Consider the following 26,029-nt stretch of genomic DNA (forward strand, 5'->3'; position numbering starts at 1 on the left):
CTGCGCCAAAGAGGAGAAAGAGTCGCAGAAAGCTCGGCCCCGATGAGAGGCGCGAGGTCCATCAGTTGAGGAAGATGGGAGCTTGCACCCGCTGTTGGGGTCTTAAGATGAAGGCGTGTAAATCTTCTCTCCCGACCTCCTATAGCTTCTGATTCTAATAGCTCCGATAGTGTGGTGAAGGAAACCCCTGCCCCAGATGCGAGAAGCTGGGAGCCGGCGCCATGTGCGTGAGGGTACACTTTGTGGACCTGGACGTTTTTTCAAAATGTAAGAAAGGGCGTGGAATGCCTTTCTATGGTCTTTACTAACATCCCCGAAAGGGCTTGTGGACGCATACTCTAGAACAATGATGCACCATGTCTTGCGCTGGTCAAACTCACCTTCACGCACTGTCACAGTATCTCATGAAAAGGCTTTGGGTATCACTCTCTCACTCAGTGTTTACGAGTTTATTCCAGCCTACCCAGGGCAGCTCGTCTACTGGTATAAGGATGTTTCTGGCTGGCAATCAATGGGGACAACTTCCTACGCCATGAAGCGTGGGATCAACACTGAGATTTTGGAGAAGTATATTGACGATCACACCTGGTTCTACGTGGAGAGCGCATTTACAACGAGCCCTATCCTCTCGGAGATATTCAGGTCCGCATGGAGGTATTCTAGGAGCGGGGAGAACTTTATGCTCAGAGATGCGCTCCAACTCTGGACTGCGACCCAGCTGCTCTTAAACGGAGCTACTCTCCACCCTTCGTCCGACTCCCTCGGTATTAGCCCGATCCCCTCATCCACCTGTCCTTTAGCCAATCAAACACCCCTCCCCCGGGTCCTTGCGAACCAGCTCGACCACCTGATTGAGCGTCGGATATGGCAACTCGAGAAACAGATCTTGAACGAGCTCCAGAAGCGGATATTTGGCAGGAAGCGTGAGGATTGGCTTAGGATCTTTTTCACACTGGCGGTCCTCATGAGTGCGCTTGAACGTGATTCGTGGAGACTCTACTACTGGGTGTTCCACATGGAGGATGGTTATGCATGGCGCCACCCTTCTCCCCCTCAAAGGCTAGTCGAGAAGAACAACATCCTAGCTGAGTCACTGGCGGCACACTTTGCCGCCATCAGCAAGGGGCTCACTCCTTTCTCGTTGGACTGGAGTCGGGAGCAGAGCGTAGCTTTGATCGGCAACTGCGGGGATGCTCCCCTCATGCTAGAGTCCATGGAGAGGATTGGTAGGGGCTTGAGGAGCCCTGGTGAGTTTACCATTATTTTTTTCTTTCTTTTCTACCCCTGCCCTTTTGCTAATTATGATTTACAGATCATGCTTTGCGAGTTGAGAATGTGCTCTCGCACTACCGAGAGAATGACGAGAAGAGTTTGGACTTCCTATACACCTCTAAGGTCATGGTTGTGTAAAAGAACACATAACTTTTTTTTCGGTGAGCGTGGATGGAGGTCCAACCGTTAAGTGTAACGGCTATAGCTATCAACACTCCCGCTGTGCGACAAAAGAACCACGATAGAAACGACCTGGATTAAGACATATGGGTCGGGGATGGGGCCCGGGAGCTTGTGAATTTTTGGCTTGGGTTTTCTTTTTCCTTTTTCCTTTTTCCTGTTCTTTTTGCATGCGTCTCTTGGGGCTTCCATTCTCTGTAAAAACTTTGGTAGCTTTCTTTTTTGGACTTTCCTACTTTTTTTTACGACTCCATTTTTTCCCCTTCTGTTATTGGTTTCCAAAACTCGCGGAATACGAGTGTTTTTCCTTTCTACTTTTCATGGATAACTTTTGGGGCAAGGGCGGGAAGGGAAGGGGGGGGGGGTATGTTGGGTTAGGGTTGCTTTCTTCCGTTTTGTTTTTCTCTCTCTCCTTGCTCTTCTCATCTTTTCTGCTTAAACATGTTTAGAATGCGTAGATTTTATTCAAGGGAAACGGCCGGCTTTTTTTTTCACTCGTAAATATTTCTCTGGGGTTTTTGTGCATATAAAGGAGCACGATTTTCTCATTCGTTCAGTTACGTTTTTTATCTTTTGCATCACAAATTTAACTCGGTCATGTAAAAAAAATAAAGGCACTACTTTGCAGTGGCTCTTCTCTAAGTTCTTTTTTGTTTTTCCGTCACCCTCCAACCTTTCCGACATTGGAGCCCTTTCTAGGGTTCCATTCGTTTTTCTGCATTGGTCACATTTCTTGCATACATAAATATGTATGGGCCCTGCGTAGGGTTGTTGGGTTCGTAAGTGTGAGCATCTATAGTTCTTGTCATAGCCTTACACATATACTCGAGTACGGGATATTATATGGAGGTGCCCGCCTGTATAGGGGGGTGATTTTCCACATTTTGGCGAGGGATCCAGACACACACACACTCTTTGCCTCTTAATCAGCCCACCAAAGTTGCTCTCTCCATTTAATGCAACAACATAGAAGTCATGCAGTGTGGAGCCGACAACGAATTGAGTGAGGTTTGCTGCGCCCAGAGCCCTGTTGTCCGGGGAAGCCATACGGAGGGGAGAGAGATGTGAAAGTTCCTTTAAGAGTCAAGCGGAACAAAACGAAGCCGCTATTGAGGGGGGAGGGGAGACCAATAGAATCGGACAGTTTGACGTTTTCAAGCGCGTCATCGATAAGCTACTACCGCCCAGTACCTGGTTCGCAAAAACACGTGACCAGTCCGACCGTTTTGGGGATAGACTAAGCGCCTTCCGTTTTTTAGACTCTCTTCACCGGGCGGCGGTTATAGCTGCCCCTCGCGCTGTGGCGGAGGTTGCAGGAAGTGGCTTGGTTGGAACCTCATCATAACGCATCTGCTCCAACGTTGCTGAAATGAGATGGGTTTTGGGTATATGTGCTTTCGGGGTGGGGAAAGATGAGAGTAAACTTGTGTCTTTTTTTTTTTTTTTTTTGTATAGCTCTGTAATGATACGGACTTAGCTCTTGGGGGGGGGGGGGGAAAGTGCCCCGTGAATAAGGGTTGTGGAAGTACTAAAAGGTCCAGGTACGAAGGGGGGAAAAAATCATACAAGACTCCGTGAGGAAAAGCCCGGTTATAGACCGGAGTAAGTGCATACTGGTGCCCTTTGGCCTCTAAGGTAACTTGCTGCATTCTTGAGGCGAGTGGGTGGTCATAGTGGGAGATCCTAGGATTGTGCTTCCAAAAGATGTAGGTAGGCCTCTCTAAAATAGTTTTGTTTGGCCTCACAGCGACAAGGAGTCCAGAAGCGGAAGCCATGAGTGGGTAGAAAGCCCCCAAGTACCTGTCGAGAAAAGGGGACCTCCACCCCTTGCTCTTGGTCTGAATTGGTAGAGTTTTGGAAAAGCACTGTACTCTCTTCTAGGGATAGCTCAGGAAAAAATCCGGCCCAGCGTGTCCGTTACTGATTAGTGGGATGCCGAGTTCCACTGTAGCCTAGAAGGAACTGGAGGTAGAGATAGCACTTTCATTATGTGGTTGGGGTCAGAGCTTGACCTGAGGGATATTGGACTAAAACGCTCCTGTTGCACTTCCACTTTTTCTGGGCAATCCCTTAAGCTTGTCTTACACGGTATAGCAGTTTTTTTGCCTACTGAAGGTGATGAGGTGGCAAGAAATTCCCTCATTTCTGTGGATCGAGAGGCCCGAGGAGGGGGGGAGAGGGAAGGGAGGAAAAGGGGAAAAAAGTAAATATCAGGCTAGATATACTGTCCCTAGTAAGTGAATTGCAAAAATTTGGGGCCAGAGAGAACGCTCCGAGACCCCGAGGGTATCCTAGAAGGGCTCTGTACAGGTAACCCAAAACTTCTGGGGGGTGTGGTAGCGAAATTCCTCAGGAGGGAGGCCTCCCGGCACACCAGTCCCCGAGAGGGGTATGATAATATATCCTCCTGTAGATATGGTGTAGGGTGGTGCACAGTCAAACAGACCTTGAGCATTACTGAGAGGGGTCTCCCCCTTGGATCAAGAGGCCACTATACCCCGTTATAACAAACTCGAGAGTTATTCTGGCGCTGCCAGTGAATTTGCAACCAAGGACGAGGTGAGGGAGTGTGTCTGGAAACCCCGAAAAACGCTCCTACCCTGAGCCGTAGTACTGGACGACCCCCCTGAGACAGTCCAGGGTTGCTTTTTATTCGTGGACCAGAGACTTAAACCCGATTATGGCATTCGATGCACAAGGGTAGTCGGGGTGTCAGAGAATTTTCAGGTAGGGCGAAAAAAGTAACCCATGAATTGGCTAGGGATCCAATGTAACCGCATGGTTCATCTCTTGCCATGCACGCAGCTGGGATCTCCATCACTCTTCAGAACCTCTCATATAATTCATATAGTTGCTTGGGCTATCTTTGAACAAAGTGGAATGGGTTTGCATCACGCCCGCAGCTCGGAAAGGTTTGGTCCTTGATTTTAATCCGATGGATTGGCTTTCAGATCCATGCGGCAGACGGGATGCTCTCCCCTTCAGGAAGGCGGTGCCATATGAATCGACCATTGATACTAAAACCTCTCGGGCAGAGTAACATACTGACCCGTTAGGGCTGTACGCTTTGACCTATAGGGTTTGGATGAGTGCTCAGACTCATTGCTCCCATCTGTCTTTTAATGTGCTTACGTTACACGCTTCCCTCGACAAGGTTCTTCTGGCTACGGTTTTGACGCAGAATCATTGCAGAATATGAGATAGAATACGCTACGAGTACCGGCTTTTGCTGATCCTGCGACTGGTACGATATTTACGCCCAACCAAGGTGAACGATTCTCTGAAGTTAAACAGAACTCTTCAATGGATATGGGATTACGGTGCGCGAATGTCTGGGCCGATACCCTGACCGAGCAGGGCGTACTTTGCACTTTTATTTATAGGACGTGATCGAATTCCAATCCCTCCCGATGTGAAAGATAATAGAGCAACGTGTAGCGGCGTGCACCATCGGTTTACAGTAGCTAGATTTCTTTACCGAACAATCCAATATCAAAGGCTGATTCAAAATCGGGGGGAGCCCTTCACATCGAGGAAGCACAGAAATAGTGCCTTCTATGTGGGCGCACAGTGGAGGGCGTGGAGAGATATTCCAAGGCGAAGGACGCTACTTTTGTCATGCGCATTTGGACCGAGACCCACTTTTTTTTTTTTTTTTCCTGCTCAAAATCACCGTTTATCACTCGCACACTTCTAGAGTCAAGGGTGAAGCGCTACAATTATCACACATTTCACCTAAATACCCTGGAAACCTTAGCGGTTGGGTATGACACCATTTGGAACGCTTCGAAAACTGTGTTGGACCAGTATGACTAACTACCCTTGGCGGCTTATGAATTAAGTTTATGCGCACGGTGCAATGCTGTTTGCACCGCTACTAAATGCATACGCCCGTTCTACAAGCGGCTCGGAATATCGGTATGAATAGCCAGACACTTGTTTGAGGAGAATATAGCAACAATGTCTTTGTGGCATTCGAGGTTCTAAAGTTCATTTTTCATTATTTGAAAATAGCACAAGAATGCGTGGGCACAGTAACTCCGGACCATGATAGCACTTTTTTTTGCATCTTTGGGTTGGGTTCTCTCGAGCTGGCCTGGGAGTCGCGATCGCTCGGGGCTGGGTTAGGAGGAAAGCTAGATTATTAGCTGTGGCGGGCGATGTGAATATTGAAAAACGGTAGCTGGATATGAAATAATTAATCCCATACGAATTAGGAATAGCCGCCATCAAGGGATGCGGGTGGCCCTTGTAACGCAAGAGCATCAGCCAGTGCTACCTACCATTATCAGCGGCACCAGTTCAAGGCCGATCCCAAATCACCATCTCAGATCACTTGCCTAGTGCTTGATAATCAGATCGCCAACTATACCCGAGGAAGTACAAGTATCTGGTGTCAAATTGCAAATACTCGTTCATGTTTGCCGAGAATGGAGCACTTGGAAAGTGTACATGCAATCACTATTATAGTGCTCCAGCAATTGCTGTGGGTGGCTTGGCTAACCATCATAACCTGGTCTCAAAATACCTGTGCACCTGGAGGGAGCCCTTAGTTGTAGTTTTCAAAAGTGCCACGGGATGATATGCTGTACGATAGGGGGGCGAATATTTTCATGGCCCCTAGCCCTGCGGTAAGGCGCCCTACTCTCCATACGCCATACTATTTTCAACCTCGCGGGCCGTGTTTTGACATCCAGTAACAGGATTCAAAAGATAAACGAGCCAAAGGGAAGTTTTGCGAAGGAACCTTGTACTGGTGACTTTGTTCTTTGGTTGGGCCCCCTTGGTAACGGGGAAGTGGAGGCGCATGCGTTTCTAGTTGGTAACACAAAAGTTGAGTCCATAGGGAATCGCAACAGAAACATCCTTCACTGGCGTGAATTGTGATAGATTTGTATGCCTATCAGTATCGAAGCTGAGCCACAGGTGTTAACAGCTGTGAGACCCAAGGCAGATTGGGGAACCGGGGGTGGGAGGACGTTGTGCCGATGTCCTATTGCGGAAGGCGGAAGTCCGAGCGCACTCTGAACTTGCATGGCCCCTTGGCAACCGTTGTGTACAGTACTATACTCTACCAGTACCCTACATGTAGTCAGCCATCAATATTGGTATCACCATGTATAGTACCACCAAGGCAGTCATGGTGTTTCGACGACCAATCATCTCTGGGCTTGGAGGTTGGGGTACTTGTACGGACGAGGAGTTGGCCGCGGTAGGGATGGATAGTGACCTGCCGAAAATTTCCCTCGCAAGTCCCGCAAGTAGGCTAGCCCTATGACATCAGTCAAATAGCAACCAATATTTTCGGGGGGACTCTGTGAGGTAGGGCATATGAGGCAAAAATATTGTAGCATCCGGAGTCTCAAAAACTGAATTTGCTTTACAAGGTGGTTTGTTTCACTAATTCCATGTTCTATGCCTTATCTTTTCGTCTTATTGGAACCTATCATGTTCGTTCTAACAACCACTGTAAGACGACGTGTATCCAAATACTTGAGGGGAAATGCAAAGACTAAATTAGGTTCACCTATAAAATCGCCACTCCCCCGGCTGACGTTTCCCCAAGGGCGTCGTTAACCATGATTTGGTGCTATCTCTCCGCAGGTGTTCAGCGTGGGTAGGGTGTTTGGAAGAGCCACCACGGTCCGACGGATACTCCGCCGCTTAGTCTTGATCCAAGTATATTCCCCATATGAGATATCTTGTCAACTGGGGCTCTGCTGATCGAGCTGTTTATAGAAACCCTAGCTAAGACCCTAAGATAGGGTTTTGCGGGGTTTCCTGATCTTGGTTTCTTTGCTCTTTTTGTTGACTATGCCCAAGACAGAGGTACCTGACCAATCAGCCGTTCACTAATCATTTATGATGTCGATGTTGAGCGCTTCTGAAACCGCTTCGAAAGACATGAAACCTTCTTATTCCCTTAAACATCCCCCAGCCGTACTTCGGATATCGGCACGGCATCAACTACTCATACTCTAGCAGATAAGAAGTGCCCGGTAACAGGAATTCGCAAAATACTCGTATATGGAGAGGAATCCGTGCGTATCTGAGCGCACGAGCACATGAGTACCGGTACTTCTCTGCCTGCTATGGGTATCAGCACTTTACAGTTTACGGCGGGGGATAGGGGGCGCAGGCGTCTTACAGCGATCCCTTTGGTCTTTCGTTGTAACCCTAACCATAAGTACTGTACAAGTATCCTATCATACTTGATCAACAACCAAAAATAAATAGCAACCACTGCTAACTTTTTAGCCCCACGAAAGCATTGTGGAGGTCAGTATGCACCTCGCCAAAAAGAGTATCTCAGTGTGACACTACATGAATGATTAGCAGAGAGTTACACTCATCCACCGAGGAGCAGGGAAATAGTCACGCGTTAAGTCATATAATACTCCCCTTTAGTGTAGTTTTGGGGGGGCTGGGGAGAGAGAAATCATAGCCGGATGTCTGTTAGCCTGTTGGAGTCATTTTCCCTTCGCCCAAGGCGATGCTCTTCGAGAGAGGCTACCAGGGCGACTGCAGGGGATTTTTGTGACCGGTGATTAGGGGTGAGAAGTGGAAGGAAGGCACATTTGAGAATAGGAACCGATTTAGTATCCCAAGAAATTTGGTCACATCTAGACATCAAATCCTCCCAAAGAACAGGTCGAATCCTTCCACAATTGCCCGCTTTTTATTTGAGGGGGGAAACCACCTCTTGGTAAATGTGAGACCCCTTCCAATGACATGTCACCTTTATTTCTAACCCTGATCAACGGGGCTAGCGATGAGAACCTTGAGGTTAAACACCGGCACTCGCACTTGAAATGAAATAGTGTCTAGACAGACATTTGGAGAATCTTGAGAGCAGAGTATCGATGAAGCATACGTAAAATTTTGCCGTATTGTCGTTGGAAGTTGGCTTGTCCAAACCTCCATCACTATGGCGGCGATCGAGCCTATCCACTTTAAAGTAGCCTGAGAACGCGCGGAAAGGGTTCATTGCACGATAAGCAGCAGGATCTCATTTCCTAATCAAAGAGAGGTTCTGTCATTTTGGGCTTGAGCTCTTTGCCCAGAACGAACACAAGTCATTTATGGCCAATAGTAATTTCCCTGTCTAAATGTTTTATCTAAGGACACACGCTAGGACTTAACCGCCATAAGGAGAAAAGACAAGTATCCTAACGTAATGACTCCTTTAAGGTTGAGTTTCTTGTGCGTCTAGATCTGGGGTTGGCCAGCGGTATGAGGTCACAAAGCACCACGGGATCTAGAGGGGATAAAGAGAAGAAGAAAGGGGGAAACCATGAAGCAAGGCAGGCATGATCGGCTAGTAATAACAGACCGGAAGTTGGTTCCGGTCCAAAGCTTTTTCACGACCGCCCCGGAGACTTGTTCACAGCAGGTCACTCGAGTTCTGGTTCTACATGATGCTTACCATTTCGACTAGCAATGGGGAACGAGCGTGTCGATAACCTGCGGTTTTACGGCTATACCAAATCCCTACGAGATATATAAGCCAAGGCGACTCGCCCGGGTTGACAGATGGTGCATATTCTTGAGTTGCCTTTCGAGATACCACTAGGGATTCAGCTTCACCGAGCCCTGGGCAAATTGGTGTTGAGTAGCAGTTTAAATACAACAGGGTAGCTGTATTCCCTTCGGTGTTGTTATAGTGTCTGGGAAAATCCATGCTTCCTCGGGGGCATTTCACTATCTACTAAAGTTCTTCCACGTGCGTTCCTGATTCCCGGAATATCGTGAAAGAAATGCGCGAGATGTATTGACCTCTTGGATCCTTCCAGTGCAGTGCCGGAGGTGTAGTGGCCTGGAAGCGTAGGCCCGGATAGACTAGGTACTTCCGTTAAGTAATACGAGGTAATCGAGAAGGTTAGAAAGCCGAATGCGGTAGTGGACTTCGGGGCTAATTGCGCTCTAGCAAGGCTGAAGCCGGAAGCAGAAATGGTGTTGAAAAGTTTTAGTACCCAATCCTGTCCTTGTGAATCTACCCTTATACCTTCAGTGATGGTAGGGCCGAGTTCTACGTTTTGACAAACACCACTCAGTGGGAACGGTTGTAAGCGGTCCTCGCAGCGGTGGCACAATTGCTAGCTTTCCAGCCTAGGAGCTTAGGAATACATACCCAGGCTATCTTTGAGAGGTTATCAGCCGGAGAGGGCTAGTGGAAAGCCAGAAGTAAAGAGATTACCGTGTCGTAGAAAGAGAAGCAAGAGAGAAAGCTAGAGATTTGTAGTCTAGTCTTACTTTCTCTCCAAAGAGGAACCTAGCTTCCTACTTTAGTACAACGCCTAGTCAACAATTGTCCAGGCAAGTCGATGAAGCCCTTGTCACCTCCACTCCAAAACAACATTACCGGAGGCTTTCCCACTCGCAAAAGTATCCCTCAATTCACCCATTTGTCCCCCCTTCGGTAGTGTTGTAAGGCGCAGATGTAGAGTATATTAGAAGAAGTGTTGGTCGTATCATAATCGCCCGTTCCTCGCCGCACGCTTCTACTGTCCCTATGGGGTTTTCCTATTCCTCCTATTCCTCACGATCCTTCTACCGTCGGGCCTCTTTCCATCTCTTTGCTCGTTCTCTCGGTCGATGGGATGGTGCACCCCTACCCACGTCATGAGCGATCACGCGGAATAGCCTAAACAGGGAAAGCCAGCGAGTTTATTGCTGCATTTTTTAGCTCGCGTCCTCCGCCTGGGCAGCTCGTGTTGTTCGTATCTGAGTATTTCTTCATACTCTCAAAGGCTTCATCCATGATGCTTATTGATTGGTCTTTGTCCTGCTTTCTCGTTAAGGGTGTCATGCCGAATAATCTTGCTGTATAGCTAGACTATACCTTCTCCTGTATTACATACAACTCAATCGTTACCGGAGAATCTACTACTATTATTAGTACTCTTCTTCATAAAAGCCATTGCCCATTGCTACACTTCGCACTCCACTATGCTGGAACAGTCAGCGCTGTAACATCCCCGAGTATCCATCTGTTCAACACTGGTATTATCACCGACCGGTATTTATCAGTATTTAGTGCAGGGAGATTCTGCGCATTCTGCATCGCAGGGAACTGGTCTACCCGAGGATACACAGCAGTTAAACACAACTCAAAAATTGACCAATTATTTAATATCGCTGTGGCTTTTGATAGCTATGGCACGGGATTTCCAGTCCATCAGGTCGAACCACGAAATCACTTCCTCAGCAGGAAATAGTTCAGTAAAAGTCTTTAAATTGTTATTTATGATGCATCTCCGCATGGGTTGAGAGTCCGGGCAAACCCATCAATAAGTAGAAAGTTCACGATAAAGGCAAATTCACCCAGTATCATACCCGCCGTGGACCGGGCGGTCCTACGAGGGCCTTGGTCTTGGGAAGCCCGCGGGCTTTTTCGGCTTTCTAAAAATTTGTCCTCGGGTGAAAAGCCAATGCCATCCATAACGGCTGGTGGGTAAGGGTTGTCTCGAAGTGGGTCGAGGACGACTTCATCTCCACCGCCAATCCTGGGCTCCACATAGTTCAGGATCCACATCATCCTTTGGCCGCAGAGGAGGAGAATATAGGGGGGGGGGGCGGTAAGTGCCCAGTGTGGCTCACGATTAGATTCCTAGATTTTTAGGTGTTCAAATACAAGTTGGAAATGTCGTGACTGAAATTAAACTCTAAATCACATTGGTTTCCCATACTTTGATTGCCAAGATCCCACATGGGATCTTTGTGTTGATTTTATATTTAAATAATGGCTGAAAGGAAGTCATGTAACTATTAATATGAGAATCATGTAGGTTCACCTATCGTGTCGGCAGTATTGCACCGCTTTAGCCTTCGCGGACGCAACCTCAGGCTTTGGGATACTATCTTATGACACCTGAAAGAAGATATGTTTAGTCATACTCCTACTTTTTTTTCGCTGGCCAGCGTGCCCCCAGGACCGGACCTGGCTTTGGTGAGCCTGGCTCACGATATTGTGGGCCGCGGCAAGCACCGAACCCACCTATCATCCCACTCAAGATTTTCCCCTACGCCCAGCCATAAAGCATTCGCTAATAACCTAATTCCGGCCCTTCTGAGCTGATGTCACACTTCCTATCTCTTGGAACTTTTTTGAAAACTACCCTTTTAGTCGGCCAGTATCATATCTCAAACATGTGCATCGCTCCAAGGCCCCAGGGACAAGGAATGAAGAAAAGGATCAGGAATTCCCGCCTCCTGGCACTCCCCCAGCCTCCCTCGTAAAACTCCTCTCCACTAACAGGAACTGAGGGCCCCGTCCTTTCGGCTGCCCTAATCCCTCTATCCATCAATCCACAATTAACCCCTTGTCATTCTACCACCCCTCACACCTTAGCTAGAAAAAGTGATATATACACACATCGCTCAGCCCGGCCCAGCTTCAATCTCTGCCCTGGTGTTCCCCGCAGGAACATCAAAACCTGGGGTGACGGCTTGGGACACGTCTACTCGAGTAGCGAGAGGGAGGAGGCTCACGCACATGTGGCACCATTGGTGCTGATTAATTCGGCCGGGCTCTAGAGCTGTGGTGCTGGCTTGACATGGTGCTGTATTGCAACGGCCTGGTCAAAGGGCCTCTATTCCCGAACATGGAGTGGAGGTGTATTCTAGCTGAGTTGGGTAATGGTTACAGGTGGTGTTTGAATTATGCTAAGTTACCAGATGGGCCAGGGTGTTCAGGAAATAGCAAGATACCTCCGTATGGGCATCTAACGAACGGTGGACTGGATCTGCGATATTTATTAACATCGGAGTGTTGATTGGCAATTGTATAGTTCCTTAGTTCCTCCAGGCATATGGCAACACTGGTTGGTGTCACGGTCGCACTATCAACTGTAAAAACCCTCGAACTACTGAACAATGCGTGCTACGGGTATGTAGTTGAGAATTCCCTGCTTTGGAAAGCGCCGCAAAGAGGGGGAAAAAATAGAGCCGCTCGGCCCCTCCGAGTGACAGAAAAAAACGCAAACCTTACCAGAGGAGGCAACTCCAACAACATAGTTCTTGATTCGGCTGTTCGAGTTTATTACACAACACCACAGGCAGCACTGCTCAAACGACAGCAGTAATTCCATGTGTCACGTATAGAGAAATAAACCGGGGCTGTCCATCATTTCCACCAGGGCTGCCAAGGAGATGCACACAGCCTAAGCCGAGGACATGCACCAATCCACTTCTCGTAATGTCGAAGCGCTTTCGAAAAGAACTGCTATTGCATACCACCAAACGTTGGCCCTCTTACTCGGATCTGAGTGGTATGTAATAGCGGTTCTTTTTGAAAAACGCTTCAACAATACGAATGCTCGAATACCGCCTCCTACATAATACCCTCAAAAAGTGCAAAATTTTAATAAGGTGAGAACTGCACTCAATCCTCAGGTCAGGAAGGAAAAAAAAGAAAAATCCCCGAAAACCTCTAACAGCACTCCAGTAATGTGCGAAATTTAATATAATGAACCACCTGTGCATCCGCACACAACCGTACGCTACCGGTCCTCATCCTCCAACCAACCTCCGGCAAGCCAGGCAGCAGGCGGCAACTCGCCTCTCTGAAGCGGCACTCGTGGACAAACCCCAAATACAGCGCCCCGGATAAACTATCCCCCTCTCCCCACACCGCCGCTTCCCCGCGAATCAAATAAACCCACTCACTTACCGACATCATACACCCCCCCTCCCCTCCTCACCAGAGTCCGGACCAACAATTCGCTAGTCGCTGACAATCGAGTGAGCCTCCATGATGTCGTGCTGTGAGAACCAACCAACGGGAAGAAGGGATACAGAACAGGGTAAGACAATATCCCATCCCGTTGCCGCCAGGATGGCAAACGAAACAGCAGAGCCTTATCAATTCCGCTCCGGGCCAATAGCGGGAAAGTGCATGACCCTCGGGGCTGCGGGAGTGAGCTGTGGGGTCTGCTAGCTTCCGCCAGTTAGATGGGTGGACGCGGACCTTTGGATTTCGGTGCTCGGGGGCGTGCCATGGCCTGTTTTATGTCGTAGCCTTGGGAATACAGCAGGCCCAAGATGCTGCGGAGGTACGGTTGGGGAGCCTATACTCGAGTACTCGAGTAGACGGGAATACCATAATCTGCGGGATTTTTGGCCCTCTTTTTTTCCCCCGTTTTTTTCTTCGTTCCTTCCCTTCCTTTCCTTTACTTTCCTTTGTTTCGAAGTTGGGTTTTGTGGGCAATGTATGTGGTTCTACATACAAAGTTTTTTTACAAGAGTTTTAGCACTTGGATATATAGCAGTAGAAAAATTGGATCTATTGTGCGTTCGCAAAGAAAATATACTAAGTTATTATGTACAGTACTTGCGAGTAACAACAAAGCCAAATATTAACGCCCTGGAATAGTAGAAAAAAGAGAGAGAAAAAGAACTCCGTGGGGAAAAAAAAACCCAGAAATCAAGTACTGTACTCTAAGGAGTGACATGTGGTGGAAATGGAAACAATAGACAACATTTTTTTTACCCACCACCCCGGCCTCCCAGAACTTGACCCAACTAGACGAAACTACACAATGAACACCCTCCGGATATGCTGTAAAATAATGAGATTGAATGACAACGGAAAAAAAAAAGGAAAAAGATCCTGGAGTGGAGGTTGAGTTCAATGGTTGAATTACCAGCTCCTCTTGCTCTTCCTGTTTCCTAAGCGTTGTTTCATAGGAGCCTTCTTCTTCTTCTTCTGGACCTTGACCTCTTTGACGGAGCCGCTTTCGAATCCCGAGTCATCGGTATTGCTCCTTTCTAACTTGGGCGCGATTTCAACTACTGGCATCAGTGTCTGCTCGCTGACAATTGCCGCTTGCTTCTCCTGCCCCATAGTAGTCGGGACAAGCTGAACAGGGGCTACACATGGCGAAACATCCTCAGTCACTTGCGGAGCCTCTAGCTTTTGTGGGTCCAAAGGGGCGGGAGTAACAGATGTATCGACGTCATCCTTCGGGCTCTCGGCCTTGTCTGCTCCGATGTCGAGCTCAACAATTTTATCTAGGCTCTCAATGATCACTCCCCAATTACCGGTTCCAACGCTAGAGATCGGGCTGATTGGGGGGCTTCCGTCCCTCTCGGATTCGTCGTCGTATGGGGATGACTCGTCAGAACTGGCCAAGGACTCCTCCATCCGTAATGAGACAGGCTGTTGGATCCGCGCTTGATGCGAATGGCGCTTGCGGGGATCAACGATCTCGCGGACGCCCCGTTTCTCGCAAATCCCAAAAGCTGGGGGTCCATAGGAACGTACGAACACTGGCTCTTCGAGCTTAACCCGGTGTGCCGGGGGGATATATTCCGGTGCCTGAGGGGTAAGTTCTTGGTCTGAGACCTCCCGCTCATCAAGATCCTTTCTCAAAATCTCCTCATCCGCTTCCTCTTCCTCCACGATCCCCTCCAACCCTCGCCCTTCGTTGTGCTTCTTCTCACCCAGTTCATCCTCATCAGATTCTTCGATATCGGAAGAAGCTGACCCGGAATAATCGGAGGGCACCGACTCAGTATATTTTGACTCCATACCGCAACTACAAACTCATTTAGCTCCTTCAACCAATTCCTTAGCTTTCTAGAGCAGGGCTACAAACCTTTCCTCAACATCCTCACTATCGGACCCCGCTACGATTGGTGAACTATACTCCCCCACAGTGAGCGATTCTTGTTTAGCAAGGACCTGAGGAGTCTCTTCGTGTGTCTCCCTGATCGGTGTCTCGGTCTGAACCTCCTCGTGCACAGGTAGGATGAATTCGGGTGATTCCTCTTCGACTCTCAAAGCGGGTTCAATGGCCGAGTCCACATCCTCTTCGGCCTCAGGCTCCTCGACAACCGTGTGGGGGACAATCGCGGCGTCATCCTCGCCCTTTTGCTTCTCCTTCAATCGCCATTAGTACCCCCCACAACTTGATAATCTGCACATATGTGCTGGATATAATCTTGGCATGCATGTTTGAATGCTTACTTCGACAACTCCTTCAACAACAACAGTTTGGACTGGTTCGACGACGATCGGGTTGGCTTCAGCCACGGGAGCAGACTCGGTCACGGGGGGGGATTCGGTCACGGGAGCGGGTTCAGCGCTTGGAGTATGCTCAGGGACAGGAGTGGCGGGGACAAAGGCCAAGTATCGCTTTTTGATATCCTCAATAACTTCAGGTTTTGTCTATGAAGAGTAAACTATTAACTATCTCTTCAAATGGGAAACTCTAAAGAAGGAAATTCTACCTGCTTCAATCGCCATCCCATCTGGGTCGAGATATAAATCGTGCCCATTAGGGATGTGAACAGATAGATAGGCGCCTGGTGCACATGGAAATGATAAGTTAGAGATCCAGCATAGGATCAAGCTTCTTGAACACTGCGTACCAAAGGCAATAAAACACAACACATAACTGCCCAGTATAGGTAAACCAGAGGCGTGAGAAGTCTCGAGTTTGGAGTAGTTGGGGCAGTATAATATGGCAATGGTTGAAACATAGTGTTCCAAAACATTTTTAGTATGTTTAATAGTATTATAAAAACAGTTTCTGAAAGTTTTTGAAACGTAAATGAACTAAGAATGGAAGAAGGAGGAGGAGAAGAAGATTGCTGATAGCTATGAAATTCGATGGAAGCTGGTTCCATATGGTCCATTATGTACTGAAAGACTGGATTAGAAGGCGCGCACGACTAAACTCAGAGTAGAGTAATTTTTTCTTCTTTCTGCTTTCTCTGCCTTGGCGTCAGACCTGGCGTGTATGTATGTATATCGGAGCTAATTGTCCGCATGCCGCTATGGATGTTTATATCGAAAATTCATCGAGCGATAAAAAGAAAAATAAAGATCCTTTCTTCGCCACCGACAGGGGAAGCCAAGTCAAACAACTCAAATCGAAGGAGAATGAGCCAGAGGGAGCCTTTGTGATGTGTTGGCCTAATGTTATTGATTGCTTTCCACCCCCCAACGGCGTTGCTAAGTATATCGTGGGCCAGTAAGAGCTAGTTCGCTTATGCGCCTAACTATTCGAGTACATGGCCGACCCTGGTTGGCGGGGCGGACAGCAGGTTGTTTGCGGGAAAGCAGCTGATTGTCCACGGCCGACGGCGGTTTCCCCGGACAATATTGCCCTGATTCTCACTGCCCGCTTCCATTTTCTAGAGCGACCGTGGACTCTCCTAAGATCCTCTCAAAATTAGCTCTCTGTTGTTTTGTGGGAAAAAAATATTGAAAATATGGATAAGAACGAGCACTAGAACAATTCCTTTAGTGGATGAAATTGTAAAGAATTGGGGACTTTTGAAAAAATAAAAAAATGTGGACGCGAAAAAGCCAACACCAACTCATTGTGTTGATCGGGATCCTGCACATGTGCCCCTATTGTAAAGCCAGCGATGTCGTGCAGGCCCAGTCTCAATCAATATCCGATCTTACGGGAATTTCTCGCAAGATCATTCGATCAGGAAGCGCTTGAGTGTCGACTTGTCAACTTGTCGTTTTGGGTCATGCTTGGGTCGACCGCTTACTCGACCACGAACATCAATTCCGTGGATATTTGTCATCGATGCATCCCAAGGAAGTCCATCCCGTTTCACTCCACAATTTCTTCCCTTCGCTCTTGCCCAGAGTGCCTACTCGAGGCTCGTTCGCTGCACTCTATCATCGTCATCATACCGTCACTAAGAGCGAAACCAGCTAAGAATACAACAAACCCCATGCAGATTTGAACAATTCCACTTTCCTCAAAATTCCCATATATCCACATTGGCGATGATAGCGGCCCGAGCCGGGAATCTGGTTTCGGGAGATTGAGTATTTTCTCCCCGTCCACAGCAACCCCACCGAGGAAAAGAAAAAGAGAAGGCAGCACAGTTCCAGCCCCTTCCGAGAATGGGATGACCAAATTTTTGCCCCTCCACAGTGGCCATTGCGATGAGGGCTATTGGGTCCGACTGTATCGATGATCCGAGTGGGCCGGGGGGGGTGAAAAAAATGTTAAGAAGTTGAGCGGATCATCGGATTGGATCTTGATATCTCTTGGTGCTCCGCGAGATTTGTTTCGTTCGTTTTGCGCCTATGCGTTATATACGAGAATTAGAAATTTCTGTGAAACGATCTGATCAAGTGTTTTTCCGGCTCATCTTACTGAAGAAAGTAGTAACACGGCACTCTTAGAAATTGAGCACATAGCGCGTGATATCACCGACCTGTTCATTACCCTGCGGTAAGCCATGTAAGAAGCGGTAACTTTCTCATTTACCCCGCAGCCCACCGAGCCCAATGGTAGTTTCGTCCTCCGCAATGCCCGCACCTCCACCTCGGAATACAGCAATGCCGAACACCAAGTTTTTTTCTTGCAAATTCCAAGCTAAAGCTCATGAGCACATAAGGCCAAATATCATGTACTTTGGGAGGGAGGGGCGAAAATTGGGATATTAAAGCCGCATATTGCCGCCCCCAGGCCCATCCGAGCGGGGTGGGAGATTATGCCGGCCCGCAATCCCAATCATTTTCGAGAACGTAAGAGCCCATTAAACAGGATCTAAAACTTACTCTGCAACTATGTCCCCGTGCAGTAGGGTAATCGGCCGGCTGTCTCGTTCTCGTATCGTCGCCCTTACGATGTCGAGATTGTGAGCTCTCACACCGATACCGGGACTTCAATTAGAGTTTTTTCCTTTTAGCACGATCCAAAGGACAAGCGGAATATGTAGCTAGTTACCATTGCAGCTAAGGAGATCGGATTAAGCGCTATCTATTAGCACGACTTGTACGATAGCACGGACCCGAGGCCGCGATGGGATACTCCAATACAAGGAAAAAATTTTCGCTGAACCCGGTGATCCTTGAGTTTGTGGGGGGACAGCAGGTTAAAAGCCAATCAGTCTCCGTGCGCGCCAGAACTTACCACCGAGCTGCGTTGTAAAGGTTCTAGAACAAGGCTGTTTGTTCGCACGATTGTCCTCAAAGGTGTAAGTGGGATTTGATTTTTCTTCTCTCCAGACGAAATTCAGGCGCTGCTGGAGAAGTGCACCGGCGCCGATAAGGGCCATTGTGCAGCCGACTAGAATAGGCCAATATAAAAAAGCCCCGAGTCCAGGCCAGCCCTATGATTGCTGTGGGCCAGTTAACCGATACCATATGATACACTCGGACCTGGCCCAGCCCGGTACTCGTACTCGAGTACTAAGTACTTATATCATAACTTAGAACCCGGTATCTCCTTGTGGCTTGATAAACACGTGATTTTCGAATGGAGGGTGGAAGACATGATGGCCCCGCAGTGTCACAGCTTCCGCTGCAGTGCTATGCCGGTAGAACAGCGGATCATTGTATCGAAGCCACCTTATGGAAGCCATCCTAATACTATACATACTGGTAGAGATAAGTGATGGGAACACTTCTTCCCCCTGGATTGGGGAGGAACACACCCGAATCCCCACTCTTAACCTCACCATGATACATCAACCCTAACGTATCATAAGGGGGAAACCACTCATGACAGGGATTCCGCTCAGCACTTGGCGCCAAGGATAACGTGACCTTATTGCATGTAAATAGAGGATTTTGAGTGGGGAAGTGAGGGAAGAGCAACAACCGGAGTACACAATGCCTCACGTAAGATGAACAGACCTCAATGAACAAGAATAGTTTATTACATTAGCGATTAACCATTATTGAAGCTCATCAAAGCCTTTCCTCCAAGAGTCACCAGAAGCCTAAGGTATCCCATGGACAACACTGAGAGACTATGTCAATAGGGCCCAAGATCGCCATGAAAGCCACTGGGGACAGCAATTTCTATCAGTACAGGAGGAAAAAACAATAGTTAATTGGTGTACTTGAATGGATGACTGGGAATTTCCCTTAAAGCTACCACTTGTTCATGAAATAGCTGAGTGCTTAGTAAAAAGAAGAAATTGTCGTTGGAGTCTGGGAAAGCACTGGCTTAGCAGGTTTCTAAACCATAACCCTGAACTCTCCTCCAAGTTTACTGCAAGACTAGAGAGGCAGCAAGCTTTCGCTGAAAATCCAGAAGTAATTAAGGACTATTTTTCTAAGATATAGTGATCTATGATGTGATAATATAAGTACTAAAAGAATTGCCAGCTACAATGAGTTATTAAGCGCCATGACATATCACCTGAGAATATGTATAATATGAATGAAAAGGGATTCATGATTGGGGTAGCGGCATGATGCAGAGTAATCTGTCAGAAGGGTAGGAGAAATCCAAAGTTAACCTATAGTGGAAGTGGTGAATAGGTTACGGATATCGAAAGTGTGTCTGCTATAGGAGTAGTGCTACCTCCCATGGCAATCAATCAGGGAGTGGGCTACTATAAGGGGTGGTATGCAGGTATTACTGGGAAAGAGATTGCTACCTTTGGATATTCACTAAAAGGATAAACCGATAGTTTTTTGAGAATGGAATGGCTTCAAAAAAAACTTTGAGGTTTAAACAACACTAGTGTATATTGCCTATATGAATTGTTTATTAACTAAGAGCTGAGTTTTATTGACTAAATACAATTGAATCCAGGGCTGAAGAGAATTGGTGGTTACTAATCATGGATGGTCATGTATCTCATATTACATGGGAGTTTTTCAACTATTATCTTTACCAGATAATAGTTCCCTTTTGCCTACTACCACATTTTACCCATCTGCTACAGCCATTAGATATAGGGCTATTTAGTCCCTTACAGTGTCATTATAGCAATTCTCTTGATGAAGTAATGGAAGAAACCTTTGATACTGGTAATAATAAGAGCACCTTTCTTAAGTACGCACTTTTCCTACTATTTAATATTATTTTTATACTATTCTAACTACTATTTTACTATGGGCAAATATTTATTTAAAGCAAGAAAGTGCACTTATACTAAAAGTAATATTCTATGTCCCTGGAAGGCAGCTAGAATTCACTGCTTCAATTCATGACACCAAAACCATCCTCACCACTGAAGCACCACTTTGTCACTCCTGGTCCAACAACACCTTGTACAACTTATTTGGAATACCAGGACCCGATATCTAGGAACCACCCTAAGTAGGGTAACTCCACTCATAATTGGAATCCTTGGTTTGCAACACTGCTCTCCGGCCCCCTTACTGGGCTCGCATGTCGTCATACTTATTGATCTCAATTATGTCCTGTGACTATAATGCCACAGAATAGAAAGTATAAGACTAATACTGTATATGTCGCTACCATTTGTCTGACCAGATTCTGTTCACAGGGTATATGGGAGGGGACCCTCAGCTAGGTCTAGGAAGTAGAATGGAGTATATCCATATGTTACTCAAAGAGTTATTAGGCTTCAAAGATATGACATCTTTGGTAAGGGGCATTAGGTAACAGGACATTTTTACATAAAAAGATAGTATTCAATGGTAAAGGATCTCAACGAGAATCTAATACATTTGCATACACCCTATGACAATCAGAAGAGTCTAGAACTCCAAGGAACACTACTACAGAAGCTAATAGACTTCACAGAGTGTTATGACTGCATCCAAGAATGCACTGTAGTTGTGGGAATAATTCCTACTACTAAAATAGTAATTGAAATCCTGGTACCCAGAACAACCAAGAATTGCTGACCGAGGAATTATCTGTCAATCTAGTAGAATAGCTTCCTGCGAATTAGTAGGAAGTCTTCCAGAAGATATCTGTTAGTTGAATATGGAGTTATAAAGGTTTGAAGTCAGGCGATATAAAAAGATTGCAATTATGACTAACTTCGCAGCTACAACCCGCAGATGAAACTGATCATTTCATCAATGATGGAGACAATTGGGGCCAACTCAGTTCGGCTTGAGAACTAGGCTATAAGTCTAAAGACTCTGACAATCAGATAATTACTATTGGGAACAGTATGATTCCCAGTTAGCTATATTGCAATTACCGAAGAGGGTGTGGTGATTTTCAAGGTCTTCAGGTATTCGCACGTTGAAGAATACCCAATGTCGTGAGTTATAATCAGAGAGGTATATAGTTGTATAATAGATAGATGTAGTCCACGAACACTCAGATGCAGAATATAAATGTCGAAGTGCCTCTCAAGCTTTTAGACATTATCAAGTAATGGAGAAGAGACCTTAACAATATAATATTGTCTTTATGATTCTACTCTACTTTATCTACTTTACTTCACTCTTAGTAGTCACAAATGAAACAAGTAAAGTTCGAGCCTTCCTGGACAATCTCCATCTACAGAAACAAATCTTGGTTGGCCTAGACAACTCTCAAGTCTATCAGGTTGTCTCTGCCTAACACAACTCGAATGGCAAGATCAACTACCAAGGAGGTGCTACGCCTGGTCGAGGGAACCTCTGAAAGTGCTCAGAAGCTACGCTCTCTTGTTCATAAAATGGATAATGGGCTACAGTCTTCCTTAACTGAAAAAGAACTTGGTGATTATTTTCCAGCAATCTGTGGCTCAAAAATCACAAATCAATTATGGAGACAGAAAAAGACTATCTAAGGATCGAGTTATCACTACTATCCAAAACGGTCAAAAAAAAAAAAAAAGTCCAAATCATGGATACGGTTACTGTCCACACTATTGAGGACGATCCCTGGGTGGATGAGTTTACTGAGGCTATTGGGAATATGGAAATAGAGGTGGGGGCAGAGCGGGATGGTTATGATAGTTTTGTGAACCGGACACCATTGCCAGCACGGAAGCGGGTGAATAAAGCTTGGGAAAGCGTACAGAAAGTCTGATACACTGATTCTCTCTAGATAGATTTTTTTTTGGTATTTCTTCTTTTTTTTCTTACTCGCTTCTTTACAAATTTCTGTTGTTGAAGGTAGTCTTCAACTCTGCATGGCCCCCGAGCGGAATCCCTGTCTTGGGCGGTTTCCCCATATGATACGTTAACTGCCGATGGATACTGCGGTGATATGATAAGCTGGTGTATCTGATCGAAGACTGTCCCGCAACTGTATGTCTATATTGAGCTATTTTCTCCGTCTGGAACCTTTAATCTCCATGTCCTTTAGGGGTCTAATGTAAAGTCCCCAGAGTAAGAGTCCTGGTGAAATGGTGAATAGGAATGTACTTGTAAGGGAGACAACTATGTGCTGTAGACCTCATGCTCGGGTATAGTAAAATTTTAATTATATTAGCCATGGCACCCGAGACATCCTACCAACAGCTTATATTAACCATTAACCATGTTGAGAAAGGCATGAGACTTGTGTTTTTCGCGATTTTTCGGAAAATTTTGACCATCCACCATATAACCGGCCATTCCTCCTGATCAACGATACATTAGCAAAAGCCATTCGCCTCATATACTCGAGTAGATCGCATTATAATACATGTACGGTAGTAGCTGGTATTGCTAGGTTCCCTATTCCTCTTATCCCTCATGTAGTATTAGTAATTTTTTTAAAAAAAAACCCTGAGGACATCATGGAATATTTAGCGAGATCAATGCATGCTTGTGGATAGCATTATTAACCCGTATCTTACGAAAGCCGCGTGAGATGTCTAGTGTGGTGAATGGTTCCTAGAAGTCGCATAGGTATTTCGGTATGGCCCAATGCCTCATGTGAGCCCCGGTGTGTCTCCTTTTCTCCCAGAGTTTTTTCAACTTGGATATGGGCTCTTACCACCCAAATTTTTTGGTATCATATACCGGTATTTAAACAGGCAAAATATCCATGGAATTCAAGCCCATGGATCCTAAGGTAGACCTGTCTATCTTCAAACACCCCAGACCTCAATAATAGGGCTCAGGCAGACGGACCAGTATTCGTGAGTGCTCCCAAGATATGATGTCTGGAATCTGGGCTACGATGCTGGTGCAAGTCCCATTAACTTTCACCCCGCAGAGAGCTTGTGATCCGAGAGTAAATAACAATGATCCAATGGTATTCGCTATGAGAAAACCCAAGTGGAAAATTCAACCAATTAGCAAACCACTCCGCCAAAATAAGGGGGACACTGACAAACACCTTTTTTTATGCCAAAACTAAGCTTGGGATAATGCCGGTACTGTACATCAGCCCGTGGAGTAAAGCCATTCGGCGAAAAGGTAGCCTGCAAGAGCGAAGAAATCGATGTACTACAATGTTTCGGAATATGCACAGGCAAGTCCAGCCTGGCATACCGATACGAGTACTGTACTCGAGTACCCGAAGGCGGTACTGTACCTAACAGAGGGCACCTCGCCCTACGGAACACGGCATGCGTCGCTAGCTTCTTGCAGTTCTCGAGCACAGTACTGATATGTACCGAACCAGATAACACCAGGCAGCACAGTCGATACCGAATCGCCTTTGAGCATGCCGAACGCCTCTCAGTCTAACCTCCGAAATAATTCCGAAACCGAAACCCAGGGACAGGAAGACAGGGATGGACTGTCCAGGCACCCCAATTTGAGCACATTAAAATACTGTGCCTGGCATTGGAGCTAAGCACCCTAATATAATCCGCGATCGGTCCCAGGGAGGGCGATCGGTCGGTTTGGTGCGGTACCGTACTTGTACAGTACTCGTACAGTGGCCTGAAATCATTAACTCTCAATCTCTCCCGTATTATCCAAACATGGTTCCGGGAATGCCTGTACTCGAGTATTGCCGGTATCTTGCTTTCACCATATCACAACTCGCGATTTGGTGTAGAAAGGCTTGCAGCTAGTTGGCCGATTCGCAGACTCGCAGACTCGCAGGCATAGGCCAAGAAATGCATGTTGGACCAGGGCCCCTGGCAGGAGACTTAAGGTGCGTGGGTGAGTGAACGCTAGCGGATGAGAGAGCCTCTTTACCCAGCACCCGACAGACGCCATCATTGAGCCGCAACGCCGAAATTCTCCCCGCGGGCTTGCCTTGCGGAAAACTCCTGCGATGGAGGCCGGTCATCTACCCGCGGCACCAGCAGTCTTGGATTGACTTATCATACTTTTGGCAACGAGTTCCGGTCCCTAAGAGCTCCGACTCCTCGAAACATCAACCCTCGCTGACGTACTCGTACTCTCAGACTACCAGCTTGTCGGCTTGTTTCATGCATCCCCCCACTTTTCTGGCGCCGCAATGCCCCGACGGATAGCCCCGCGAGCCAAGGCCAAATTTCACCTCTCGTTCGACCCTCGTTGCGTGGTGTAGTCTACTGTACCAGTAAATTATCAGCAGCTCCGAGGAGTTCGTCAAGATGAACTATGATATAACTTACAATACTGTACAGTATAGTATTGTGGAGTATTCCATTGAGCATTGAGCAGGGCATCTTTAGCATACAACTGAGTAGACTAAAGGCACAAAAGCACGGCATCGCGAGTAGAGAGGTACCTTCAAGGGCATACAAATATCGGGTAAAAAGAGCCATCTCTGAAAAGGCCCCTGCTTCAGAAGTACGGCGCATGGGCACAGCTTTGGTGTGCGGGAATTGCCGTTACAAGTATGTTCCTGAACTGCAGCCGTATTGTGATAGCCAGGCACCGAGCCTATCCGAAAAAAAAAAATACCTTGTGGGACCATGGGTTGCTCACTTTCAGGAATTATCCAGCTCAAGCCCTAGTGATATATCTCTCTTATAGCCACCTTTGTTGGGAAAGCAGACACATAGAAGAGGGCCATTGTACCAAGAGGGATGTTTTCGTACAGGGAAAGGAGTATTTTGCAGGTTGACCTGAGTTGACTACCGTACCGTATTCACTACCTTTCCAGTGGGTACAGTACCTGTGCCTTGAGCTAAGTGCATGCCAGAAAAGACGGTGCTTGCCGCGCTGATAGGAAGGACTTTCCCGTCGCCCTCTCACAATAAAGACTTTGCGGTGGATGTATCAAGGATCCCTGCATGTCAAGAACTCAGATTTTGCAGCTGGATACGGGCATGACTTTGCGGTGGATCACTCTCAAGCCGTGTCCATAGCACGCTGCTATGCACTGATGCACACTGATAAATCTCCAGCTCGGTAAGCTCTAGCTCAAACTCAAACTGCGCAAGGTCAACATGGCTCATTCTGTGGCTCCTCAGGTTTCAACAATGAAAGGAATTTTCAAAAACGGGGTGGCATTGGTGGTGTTACGGGGGGTCAAAGTCGTTGAGGTCAAATTGGTTGAATTTTTGCTCTTGTCGTGGAGTCAAATCAAGGTCTGGATAAATCAGGGCTTGGTCTATGCAAGCCGAGATCGGTAAAAATGACTCTGGATGTGTCCACCGCAAAGTCTCTAATAAATGACTCCAAGAATGGGGAGACGCTATGGTGACTATCTGGATTTGAATTTCGGAAATGTGAATGTTTTTGCCCCTACAACGCTTTGTCGGGGATGTGACGAGATTAGCTATCCCACTTACGCAACTTAGGAGAAAACACGGGAAGCCGGACATAAGCCAAGTAAACCTCATCATTTTCTCCTCCGCCGGGAACTCACACAAGTACCGGTATCATAACATACTGACCTCCCACTCGACTACCCTGCGAAAGGAAAGATTGTGTGTGATACGGAGTTTCCATATCTAACAGAAGGCCCTGTGACGAGCGAACTCGAAAACGTGAGGATCCCAGCCCTGTTTGCAGTTCTAACACCGGTAGTATCGGAGTGGACAAGCTTATCTTGGTGTGACATCGGGGACA

The 26,029-nt window shown here is 47.0% G+C and overlaps 2 protein-coding genes; one reads left to right on the top strand and one right to left on the bottom strand.

Moving 5' to 3' along the window:
- Positions 1 to 349: 349 nt before the first annotated feature.
- On the top strand, positions 350 to 1,927 carry GSTUM_00009209001 (uncharacterized protein; the record flags this gene model as incomplete). XM_002840556.2 has 2 exons in its annotated part: positions 350 to 1,247; positions 1,313 to 1,927. 2 exons carry the CDS (start codon positions 350 to 352, stop codon positions 1,408 to 1,410), a joined length of 996 nt encoding a protein of 331 aa, XP_002840602.1. The 3' UTR covers positions 1,411 to 1,927.
- Positions 1,928 to 14,092: 12,165 nt separating this feature from the next.
- On the bottom strand, positions 14,093 to 18,554 carry GSTUM_00009210001 (uncharacterized protein; the record flags this gene model as incomplete). XM_002840557.2 has 6 exons in its annotated part: positions 17,644 to 18,554; positions 15,826 to 17,510; positions 15,685 to 15,759; positions 15,422 to 15,622; positions 15,051 to 15,334; positions 14,093 to 14,990 (listed from the first exon to the last, which is right to left on the bottom strand). The coding sequence occupies exons 2-6, from the start codon at positions 16,090 to 16,092 to the stop codon at positions 14,093 to 14,095; spliced, it is 1,725 nt and encodes a 574-aa protein (XP_002840603.1). The 5' UTR covers positions 16,093 to 17,510; positions 17,644 to 18,554.
- Between the last annotated feature and the right edge of the window lie 7,475 nt (positions 18,555 to 26,029).

The sequence above is a fragment of the Tuber melanosporum genome, assembly GCF_000151645.1.
Source record: "Tuber melanosporum whole genome shotgun sequence assembly, scaffold_54, strain Mel28".
NCBI classification, from domain to species: Eukaryota; Fungi; Ascomycota; class Pezizomycetes; order Pezizales; family Tuberaceae; genus Tuber; species Tuber melanosporum.